The sequence below is a fragment of the Larimichthys crocea genome, chromosome III (assembly GCF_000972845.2).
Source record: "Larimichthys crocea isolate SSNF chromosome III, L_crocea_2.0, whole genome shotgun sequence".
NCBI lineage: Eukaryota > Metazoa > Chordata > Actinopteri > Sciaenidae > Larimichthys > Larimichthys crocea.
Genome location: NC_040013.1, coordinates 44,958,137 through 44,969,599, shown reverse-complemented (window position 1 = coordinate 44,969,599; position 11,463 = coordinate 44,958,137). Strand labels below are relative to the sequence as shown.

At 40.3% G+C, this 11,463-nt stretch overlaps 1 protein-coding gene and 1 long non-coding RNA gene across 2 annotated transcripts; one reads left to right on the top strand and one right to left on the bottom strand.

The window, feature by feature from the left end:
* Positions 1 to 246: 246 nt before the first annotated feature.
* Positions 247 to 1,308, top strand: LOC113745670 (uncharacterized). The gene is made up of 3 exons (XR_003462307.1): positions 247 to 419; positions 634 to 728; positions 884 to 1,308. It is a non-coding gene; the product is annotated as an uncharacterized LOC113745670 (long non-coding RNA).
* Positions 1,309 to 7,037: 5,729 nt separating this feature from the next.
* LOC104925914 (piggyBac transposable element-derived protein 4) lies at positions 7,038 to 10,708 on the bottom strand. Its single transcript, XM_010739657.3, has 3 exons — positions 10,614 to 10,708; positions 10,399 to 10,533; positions 7,038 to 8,851 (listed from the first exon to the last, which is right to left on the bottom strand). Exons 1-3 carry the CDS (start codon positions 10,637 to 10,639, stop codon positions 7,192 to 7,194), a joined length of 1,821 nt encoding a protein of 606 aa, XP_010737959.3. The 5' UTR covers positions 10,640 to 10,708; the 3' UTR covers positions 7,038 to 7,191.
* Between the last annotated feature and the right edge of the window lie 755 nt (positions 10,709 to 11,463).

The following is an 11,463-nucleotide window of genomic DNA, read 5'->3' as shown; positions in this document are numbered from 1 at the left end:
AGCTCTGAGAATTTCTGTCATGAGTACTGCTATAGATGTAGCATGCATAGTAATCACTTCACTGTGGTCTATTTCAGGGCCAGATACAACATTTTTCATTACTTCTACTCCCATGACATGGCCTGAGGCTCAGAGTTTCTGCAGAACACACCACACAGACCTGGCCAGTGTGAAAAACATGACAGAGAACCAGAGGGTAAAAAGCATGGTACCTGCTAGACAAAAGGTCTGGATCGGCCTTTTCAGGGAACCCTGGAAGTGGTTGGATGGAAGTAACTCCTCATTTAGGTACTGGAAAGAGACGGAACCGACTAATGGTGATATACCAGAGCAGTGTGTGGCAGCAGACTTCTCTAAACTTGGAAAATGGGAAGACTGGCCATGTAAAGAAAGATTTGCCTTTGTTTGCTACAGTCCAGGTGAGTGCTAACCTATGATTCAAATACTCTTCATTTATTTATTCATGTTGAATTGATGAAGCATCACAAGAGAATAGAAGAACAAGAAGATCAACTTCAGATGATAGGTTTGTGTTGACTGAATGCTGAAAATATGTAACAGATGGCAGATGTAACTACCACATTTTCCATTTAGCATTTTGAGGAATGTTTAATGACCAAAATTTTGTTTTAGAAACAGTTACAAAGAAAGTGATAAGACTGAAACTGAAGACGAACTCCTCTGTGGATCTGAATGACCCTGCTGTGGCGGATAAAATCTTGGCGCAGGTAAATCATGTTTACTATTATTATTATTATTATTATTATTATTATTATTATTATTATTAATATACCTATGAATCACGGCCAGTATAACATATATATCTCTCGGGTGATATTACTCTAATGAGTGTAATGTAATGTTAAAGAGTTTTGTATTGCAGTTCAAACAGAAGCTGAAGGACCAGGGGGTGGATGTAGATAAGGTCAAACTGAGCTGGAAGAAGCAGCCAGATGGAAAGGTCTTCTTCAAGCAGGACCAGAAGCAGAGAAAGAAGAGGAGCACCATGAGAAAAAAGCTGGAGCTTTAAAGTTTAATTGCTGTGTCTGTTTTCATCAGGTTTGATCCTCACAGTGCTTGTGTAATGGCTCACAATAGATCTGCAGCAATGAATTAAGTTATGAAAAATAGCACATATTATCTGCTTCCAGCTTCTTAAATGTGAGGATGTGATGCTTTCTTTTGCCTTATGGGGTCATTCATTTTTAAACTGTTGGTCAATTACAACAAGTCGTTTGAATTTATGTTCTTGGGGTGGTGGAACTTCTACCAGACATTTTCACTGTTTTCTTACTTAAATAAGTATGTTAAGATTTGACTGCACTCAAAAACAAAATGGCCAAATTTCCATCCATTTGAATTACAGAGTTTTAATATAAATTAAACAATAAACTTAATTTGAAGCAAGTAATAAGATTTATGTAATAGTACTAATAAACTCAATGTGATTCTGCTACACAGTAGTGTAGTAGTAACTAAGTTGTGAATTCACTATTAATAAAATCAATTTGTTTGCCCAAACCCAGCAAAGATAAACACAGTCATTTTGAGTTCACTAGTACTATTACATAAATCTTATTACTTGTGTCATATTAAGTTTGTTAGTGAATTTCTAAGAAAAAAACTATGTCATTCAAATGGATAGAAATGTTCTATGTAATTGAAATGCATAAGTGCCCGAAATATTTTTTGGAGTGTGGAGGCAAGTTGAGCTTTATTGTTGTGAAGACCTTTTAAAAATCTATTTTAAAACAGAGTGATGTTCAGCAGTGTGTTTATTTGCAGTAGTAACCTCTAGTTGGTTGATTTAAATTTATTTTAAAGTTGTAGCTTTCGTTAACAGGGGATAATTGGCTAAATGTTATCAAAGGTACAGTTTTGTTATTATGAAAATAAAAGATGAAATAACTTTTCATAACACAACATATTATATTTTTTACAACATATTATATTATACTTTTTACTCCTGACAGCTTTAGTTTTTTCATTTTACAATTTAATGATTACAATACAACTCTTCCTGTTCAATGAAAGCATGTCTTTAAATTGGATGATTTTGAATGTGAATGTTTCTGATAATTACATTTTATAAAAATAAATGAACTATTAAAAAGAAATCTTTCGTAAAAAACGCTGCCTTTTTTTTTTATTTTTTTTTTTAGATTTTTTAGATTTAGACTGTTCTTAGAGGCTTAGGAGAGAACTAGTGACACCTCTCATCAAATGCCGCCAGGTTCTTCCCCGCACACCACACTCTGCCGGCTTTGTTGTGCATGTTCAGTAAGATGCACCCTCTACCTTTGCAGCAACCTCCCATCATCCAGGTGCTCCTTCTAACCCATCACCTTAAAGCAAAAGGTGCCCTTGCGTGACTGATGCACTGATGTTGTGCATATATTCACAAAACACACAATTCCAACCACATACTGCCACTCATGCAAGTGATGGCATATTCACACATAGGGAAGACACACACACATGCATGCATGCAAACAACCTGGGATTGTTTTTGTGTGTGTTTTGGAATTTGTAATTAAAATGCTAAAATTATTCTGAAATTCACCCTACCGAAATTAGGGGCATCTACTGTAGCAAATGGGTGCAACAACAAACTTTCTCTCATCATGGTCATCTTCTAAATGTAATGCTTGTTTTACAAAGAAGCACATTCCGTAGTAACCGCAGAGGTGGTCATAGCCTGGCTGCTGCTGCTAGGTTGAGATTCATCTCCAGTCTGAAGCATGTCAAAAACACGACATTCATTTAAAAATATTGCATGTTGTGTGTGCAAATGTTTCTGCATGTTCGTCTGTTTTGGTAAAAATGCAGCCAAACTTTGGAGCGTTTGAACCGAGTGGGTGCCATTGTTTACTACAGATTGCACTGCACGTGCGAAACTTGCGTAAGTTACGTGGCGTAATTTATCGTGCTTGCTGGAATCGAGCGTGCATAACTTCTTGCGGAAGTTACGTGACGTAATTCGTGCTTCCTGGAATTGATAAAAGAATCGTTAGATAAACTGCCAAACGATTCTCATCCCTAGAGGTAAGCCAGGTGAGCCAACCAGTTCTGGTCTTCAAGTTTAGCAGCCAGAGGATGTCCATGCTCTGAGGGGAAATCGTGCACCTGCTCTCTCAGTTCAAATAGTCTCTGTAGTGCTTTGTTCGAGTTCAAAATCTCATGCGCACCGCAAGTCAGATTTCAGCAACTTCCCTCCAAGCTTCTTAGCAGGTAGCTTTGCTTGTCGCTTGTAGCTAAAAAGCCATACAATTGCTGAGGAGCTAACTACACCAGCTGCGGCTATGCTAGCTAAAAGTCTTTTCACAAAGAGACACCTGGATCCCATGTTTTGGACATAATCTCGATTTGGCCACTGACAAAGCGCTGGCTATCGACAGGGTGTCAACCGTCTCTGCTTTTTCCAGGTCACCAAAGATGTCCAGGCTACTGCTAGAAAAACAGACAGACTCGGGTCTACCTCCCCACAATCTCTGCAGTTCAAGTGGTCATGTGGGACATATCCTCTTGCCTTGCTGCATCTAAAGATGATGCCCCCTGTGCCGTGAAATGAAGGAGAAAGTTCTAGAGGATCTCAACAAAAGATATGCAGACAAGAATTTACAGATTATTCTTAACTGTGCCACATATCTTGATCCTCATTTCAGAGACACCTTTGTGGCGATGACACCTGCAGTAATGTAGACTCTGTCTATATTGTATTCTATATATTGTTCGTATATATATTATTATCATATATTATATATTGAATCGCATCCAGCTCAGTTTCATCTGAGCACCTGCTCCTGAAGTTTTCTGCCACCACCAGCCTCGCACTGTTCTGGATCTCCTCCATTGAAGATCTCATCCAGTCACCTTGCTCCTGAATTGAACTATTAATTTGGTTTTAATAAACCCTTTAAACTTATTTTAGTCTGCAGTTGTTGTTTGCAGTTTGGGTCTGCTCCTGTTCGTTATAATGATCTGTGTATATAGTATAGTACTTTAACCAAAGAAAAGTAGAAATTAGCTGCTGGGCCTCTTTATAATGCCTTGTTCATTGTCCTCTCTGTGCAGTGTCAGCAGTGGAGTGCAGCCAACAATGGATGGAGCTTTGTAGGTGAACCAGACTTCACTAAATAAACCAAAGGCTGACATATCAAACATATTACCAGACCTACAAGTTTGGAATCCAGAAAAGGTTTAGCCTGATGTATTTACACTATATATAATCTTCACTGCTTCGTTCTCTCCAATTTTCTTCAGAAACCAGTTGTCCTAGAATTGTCCTAGAGCACCTCCACCTGGAGGAGAGGAGCAGTCAGTGTCACGCCACATATACAGTAAACCAGACCCTCCAGGAATTTGCGATGTTGCGATTTGCAACTTCAACGCAACTTCAGTGAATCCCTGTGAATTCAGGGCTGTTGTGTTGCAATTTTTATCAATCACTGCGATTTCTTTCCCAACTTCCGCACAGTCTGCCCGGGGGGATTGAACTCGGCGGGTCAGAGATGGCTGCATAGTGCAGGGGGATCCCCTCGTGGGACCTCTCCCCGGCGCTGGCTGGCCCCCGCCGGGCGAATTTCCTCCGCCGCGGTGCGCCGTGACCGGCTCTGGGTCGGCTTGGAAAGGCTCGGGGACAAAGGTGGCTCGTGGCTCTGGCCGCGAGCTTTACAGCACCCTCCCCCTCGGACCTCGACGCTTCCCAGGGCTGTGGACTTAGTGCCCCCCTCGCCCCCAGCACAACTGTCGAATCGCAACTTTGACTGTGACAGATGGAGGAACGACATGCAGCAAAGGGCCACAGGTCAGATTTGAACCCTGGGCCACTGCAGCAAGGACTGAGCTCACAGACACCCCAGTCTTTTTTCAGTGTACTGTTTTATGTTGTTTTGCTGCTTTGATGTGTTTTATGCAAAGTGTCTTTGAGTACACAGAAAAGCACTTATAAATAAAATGTACTATTATTATTATTTGATTCATAGATGAAATCAGGTGTTTTACCACGTGTCTGCTCATGGAGTTTATTAGGTAGGGCAGAATCTAACATTCGTTCAGTTGATCCACTTTATTTGCGTCCATGGCTGTAGTATGTTTCATACCTGGCAACCCGGGGCTTTGGCATGAGCCTTGTAGTCATAAGGCAGGATCAAAACACAAACAGATGGCCTGGTCTGTCAAGGCAAATTCAAAAATAAGAAATATACTGACTACAGTAGAGCATGTTTCCTTAATGTCTGATGACACAGCATATTCATATCTTACATATTGTACCTTTAAAGTGGTATCCTGCTTGTAGCTAATATATGAATATGCCCATGCTTTTCAAACTAGAGTGTCCTTGTTTCTTTTGGTTAGCTAACAGTAGATAACTGATATCGGAGTAACGGTAGATTGAAAAGTGCACAATGAACAATGAGCTCCCAGGTTTTGTAATTGCAGGGCGGCGGTGCAGATCTGTATATAGGTACAGGTAACTGCATTTATCTCCTCTGGAGCCTGGTGTCGATGTGTGTGGTGTGAGTCTGGTTTGCTTACCCTGGCTCACTTGTGGTCCCTTTAGTAAAAGTTAGTCATATAAGGTTTTCCTCTTTCGTTCAATGAGATGAAATCCGTAAAGGACTCATTTACTTAGGTTTTATGTCAAATTGTTGTTTGCATTTTTTTTAATGTTGTGTGGATCATTAATGTTTGGCATAACAGCTTAGTGCATTGTCACTTGACCTGTTTTCACAATTTTAAATGTGTTAAATAAAATACACTACGTGAAATCACATCTGTTGTCACGTGTATTCATGAACCTGTGTGACTTAAGATTAAGCATAGTGAAATTTAACTGATCCTAGGGTGGGGTCAACCAGTTAAAATAAATAAATGAATAAATGAATAAATAAATAAATAAATAAATAAATAAATAAATAAATAATCTCCATCGTCCCTTTCTGTTTAATATCCGATATAATACCAGATATCCTGACCCACAGTGCATCATGAAAAGTGACACTGTAAAAGTTATGGACCTACCCAGCTCTCAGTGGCTGTTTTCCAGGACAGAGCTTACCGTAGTGTTGGTATGGAGGACTGGGCAGGTAATGGTGACTTTTCCACGTATAAATTCAATTATTTGCCTGTAAACTTTCCAAAGACAGTATCTACAACACCGCTGTGGGAAGTCACTGAGTTCAAGTATTGTAGTAAGTAAGTAAATGTTTGTTTGTTTGTTTGTTTTTACTTATTGTTCTCTTTATTTATTATCTGCTGTAAAGCACTTTGTACAACGAAAGGACTGTTGTAAAGGGCTGTATAAATAAAGTACATTTACATTTAAATCACATCACGTAATCACCATCGGTCAACAGTGGGACCTACTTGGCTCTTAATGCCAGAGAACGAGGCTGCTTTTCCGGAGGAAGTGAGTGTAACATGCTTACGCTACAGGCTATGCGTCCCCTGCAAAGCAGAAGCAGATGGAAGCGGGCTTTTGGTAACATGTGGACAGTGTTGATGTACAGAATGGCAGATGTCGGGACCAAAAACAGCGAAAATGAGCAAACGCAGCAAAGCAAAAGTAATAAGAATAATAATCTTATACGATTACTCGATAGAATATTCAACAGAATACTCGATTGCCAAAATATTCGATAGCTGCAGCCCTAAGTGTTATTTATACAGAACTGTACCACTGTAAAACAATTAGAACACTAACGTTGTATTTCTCTCTCTCCCCGTGTCTGTGTGTATATTTCTCTCTCAAACAAACAAACAGACGGACGCGAACCAAATTAAACTTCTTTACATTATTTTGCAGCACAGACTGAAATCAGGCTTTTTGGGCTGCGGTGTCCAATCTTACATATCGTACCTTTTTAAGATCAAAACTGACTAGGTGTGGAATGTTGCAGGCGAATTCAGACACAACTGCCTAAAAAGTTAATACACACATTAAAAACACATAATGTACATGGAACACCATGTGTTTGCCATGTATGACTTCAGGAGAACCTAGGCTAAAAGGTAGTATGAGTGAAAACTGTATACATAAAAATGAATGTCTTTATTCTCAAAGCATACTGAACAATTTTTGAACAAAACGTTTGTCTGACATACATTTGCAGTTTTTCCAATCAAATGTGTGAAGAACAATAAAATGACAAACAGTCCAATGAGGTTTTTTTTTCCCCTTCTCTTTTTTCAGACATGCCACTGATCAAAGCAAGGCCTCTCCAGGAAGTTGCAGAGGGGCGCCTTGCATGCTCCACACATCCAGGGGGTTTTGTTGTAGACTTTGCTTGCCTTGCACTGCTCACAGTACTTTCTGACACCTGCAGGCCTGTGTCCAGGTTTTGATGGGTCCAAAGGGGCAATGGGCACAGGTGTGTGCCGAGTTGCCCTGTCTGCAGGCGCTGTAGTCACCCCAGCTGTCACCCCGGCAAGTTGAGCACAAAGCTCCTCCATAAAGACTCTGTGTGTCAGCGGCGTAGTGTTTTGCACTGCACACATCTCTTTATGGAGGATGAAGCTGTTGCATGCCGCTATGTCCACAAAGTGTAAGAGCAAATTCTTATACCACCTCATCATTTTGTGGTGAGCAGCGGTGTATTGGATGAGCTGATCAGACCAGTCCACACCTCCCATGTGCTTGTTATATTCCACAATTGGAGTGGGAATAGGAATTCTCACTTTCTCCCAGGTTCCACCTCTTGTCTTTCGTCTTCTTGTGACTGTGTCAGATGTGAAGGCTTGATGGATTGTCGAGCAGACGGCCACCTCTCTTGTGTCCATCCACTTGACGAAGAGCAGGTCACCATCTCGGATCCATCTGATCGACCCTCTTTTGGACTTTTTGGAAAGGGCATTTACTGTGGATTTAGGAGTTCCCTTCCTCCCCTCTCTATACGTACCACAGGCTCCAAATTTCAGAGAAGACAGGTGTGTGAATAGCTGAGGGCTTGTATAAAAGTTGTCACAGTAGACGTGATAGCCACTTCCCAAAAAAGGTTTGTCCAGGAGGCCCACAACTGCATCATAGGTAAGTTCAGAGCCCGTGGAGAAGTTTGCCTTCCCTGTGTACACGGTAAAGTTCGACGTGTATCCATTTGAAGAGTCAGCCAGGACAAACAGTTTGAACCCCCACTTAGTTGACTTGTGCTTTATGTACGGTCTCATCCCCATTTTTGCCTTTGTTGCCACCATCCTCTCATCAATTACCAGATTTTTCTTTGGCTGGTAGAAGGATTTGCATGCTGCCTTGATTTCGGTCATCAGAGGCTTGAGACAGAACAGCGGGTCATAGTCTGATGTACCCTTTTTGCTGTCATTCACAACGTCCTCGGCTGGATCACTCATGTGTAAATTTGAAGAAATAAAGAGCCACCTGTCCCTTGACATCACTCTACAAGGAAATGGCACTGAGAAAATGTTGTTTTGTCTCCAGTAGTCTTTCATTGATCCTAGCTTTAGGAGGCCCATGAAAATAACAAGTGCAAGATATTTGAGGAACTCTGTGGGGGTGACATCAGTCCATTTGAACTGAATTCCTTGTTCTATCCTCTTTGCAGCTTGCTTGTTGGTGTTGCTGCATAACTCTTGGATGACATTCTCGTTAAAAAAAAGCTGGAACAAATCAAGTGGACTGTAGGTTTTTGATGTATCCAGATGCGCTCCCGGGAGCCTGGCAGGGGCAAATCTGGGGAGAGCGGGTGCCATATCTGGATCGTTTTCTGTTTTCCAGTGCTGTGAAGGTCTCGTGCGGCGCATAGATTGTGATTTTGCAGGGCTCTGACTGCTCATTCTACATTTTTTGCGCTCCGGTGTTGGTATGGAAAATGTGCTTGACTCATCATCATCATCCCTGAAATAAATGTAAAAAGAGAGAGTCAAATGCACAATGAATCTGGAAGCTTCTTTTAGTGTGAACATTTAGGGGAGAAAAAAACAACAGCTCCCCTGTGAACTAGGGCCGCAACTAACGATTATTTTAATAATCTATTAATCTGTCGATTATTTTTTCGAACAATAATTTCCAACCCTTTATTCAAAAACAGAACTGACAGTGCAAATTCACAGAAAGTGCACAAACAGGTTGCTCCTTGAACATCCCTGAGCTGTTAAATAATTTAAAAAAACAAATGGACTAACACAAAAAACATACACATGTATGCTTTACATGCACCAAATATATAGGCTTTTTTAAAATAAAGTGCACAGAAAGATGTATATTTTTGGGACTAAGCCATTTTCAGCTTGTTTTTACTTCTTTAACATTTGGGCTTATGAACAGTAGTGTTTGGTATCTATAGATTCAGGAGAACCTAGGCCATCTATCTATCTATCTATCTATCTATCTATCTACATACATACATACATACATACATACATACATACATACATACATACATACACACACACATACATACACACACACATACATACATACACACACACATACATACATACACACACACTACACATAAACACACTACACTACACTAAACACATTTTATTTTTTATTCAAAATCACACCTCAAACAGTACTAGTGAAGAGTTTTTAAATGAAAATATTATTCTTCATCCCTTTGCCTGACATACATATGCGGTTTTTCAACCAAAAATGCGAAGAACATTAAAATAATGCTCTTTCAATACAAAAGGTCCTATACGTTTTTGCCTCATTTTCCTCAGGCATGCCACTTAGTAAAGCAAAGACCCTCCAGAAATTTGAGGGAACCTGTCATTCAATAGAAATAGTATTTCTGAAGTTATTCTGTCACTCTGCTCTCTGTGTGCCCCCTGACCCCTGCACTCTGTTCTACACACACAGCTCTCTCTCTCTGTCGTCCCTCCCAGACCCCAGAGTCTTTTGATTGGCTCGAATACGTCATAGGTACCTCCACCGATGGGTTGAAAAAGAAACTAGTCCGCCTAGTAACGTTTGTACATTCGTTGACTGCGCTTTCAGTCAGCCGAACATCTATTTTTCAATTGGTCTTTTACGCGGCGGCATAGAACAACAAGGAAGTGTCGGACAGACACAAACCGTATATCTCCATCTTCAGTGGAATCTCAGGAAAACAGTGCAAAAAACAAAAAAAACAACAACAAAAAAAACAAAACATCTCTCTATCATAAATATAGATATTCGCAGATATGTAAAACTTTAAACCTTTTAGGCGGATCTGCCCAATCCGTCCACAGAGGGTTAAAGTGACTTAACACGATTTGTTTGAACGTCAGAACTTATCTACACACACCCTTTGTTCAAACCACGTTAGTGTCTCTTCATATCAATCTCTCCCAATCTAATACACACACACACTGCATATGTGTGAGACAATAACTGCAATAATCACGTTTGTAGAACATTATTTCATGATGAAGAGGTTATTTGTAGTCGCATACCAGTCCTCGGATGGATCTTCCCCAGTCTCGTAAAATTCCTCCTCATCTGTGAGAAAGCTGTCCGCTTCGGAGTCCTCGTCACATTCCATTAGTTTCAACACTTCTTCTATCGTGTAGTCTATACTGCATTCCATCCTAAATGCACAAAAGATAATTTAAAATAATAATTCTATTGTTGTTTTTTGTGTTTTTGTCTCGCTCTCTCTATCACTCACTCTGCTCCAGGTGCTCTCTCCGCCATGCCCGCCACTCCACGCGCCGTTCACTCTCGCTGGTTCCACCCCTTGCAAGTGCTTTGATTGGCTAGAATACATTTTTACCGTCTACTGATTGGGTAAAAGAAAATATTCTGCCTAGTAACATCGTCCCATTGGTCGAAAAGGAGTTAGAAGACAAGACGACCGCGGAGAATCTGACTGCACATCATTATGCGACGGCGAATGTTATTGATATGCCCTGTAGTAAAACTACAAAGTCCAGAAGATGGACTACAAAACGCGCATCTGAGATACTTACTAGATACTCCCCATGCGCTCTTACATGTAGTTTAATGCAGGGAATATAAACCCGGTGAAAAATGTGACTTCATTTTAACGTCAGAATTCAAATAATAAATGAATATTGTCCACCTGTCACAGAAGTCAGATGAAGTTTGTGTTACGTTGGTATGGTCGCTCACCCTCCTGTCCACTCCTGTATAAACATATTAACAAGTTATGGCAAAGATATATAATAATCACCTGCAGGACACTGGATGTCACAGTTACAGACAGTTTTTACTCTGTGTGTGAACACAGCTTCGACCGCAAAGGTCAATGATGAGGTCAGGAAGGAAGAAAGTGTTCAGAAACCTCTGGATAAATATAAATATATAAAGAATAAATAAATGCCTGAAAGAGAACAGGTAATTGAATATTCCTAATTTAAATGTTACTACTGGGCTTCTTAACTCAGGGTTATAATTTGGAGGATTACAAAAGACATAGATACAGTGTGGGTGGGAATGGAACACAATCTTTGTCACTTCCATTTTTGAGTGAAGTGACAAAAAGATGGGCAATGACT

Bases quoted from the DNA above. Each gene is read 5' to 3' on its own strand.
- LOC104925914 (XM_010739657.3), bottom strand. From the start codon at position 10,639: ATGGCGGAGAGAGCACCTGGAGCAGA. The intron at 10,534-10,613 runs GTGAGTGATAGA...TTGTGCATTTAG, and splicing joins GAGAGAGCACCTGGAGCAGA to GATGGAATGCAGTATAGACT. The intron at 8,852-10,398 runs GTATGCGACTAC...CATTTATTTCAG, and splicing joins GAAGATCCATCCGAGGACTG to GGATGATGATGATGAGTCAA.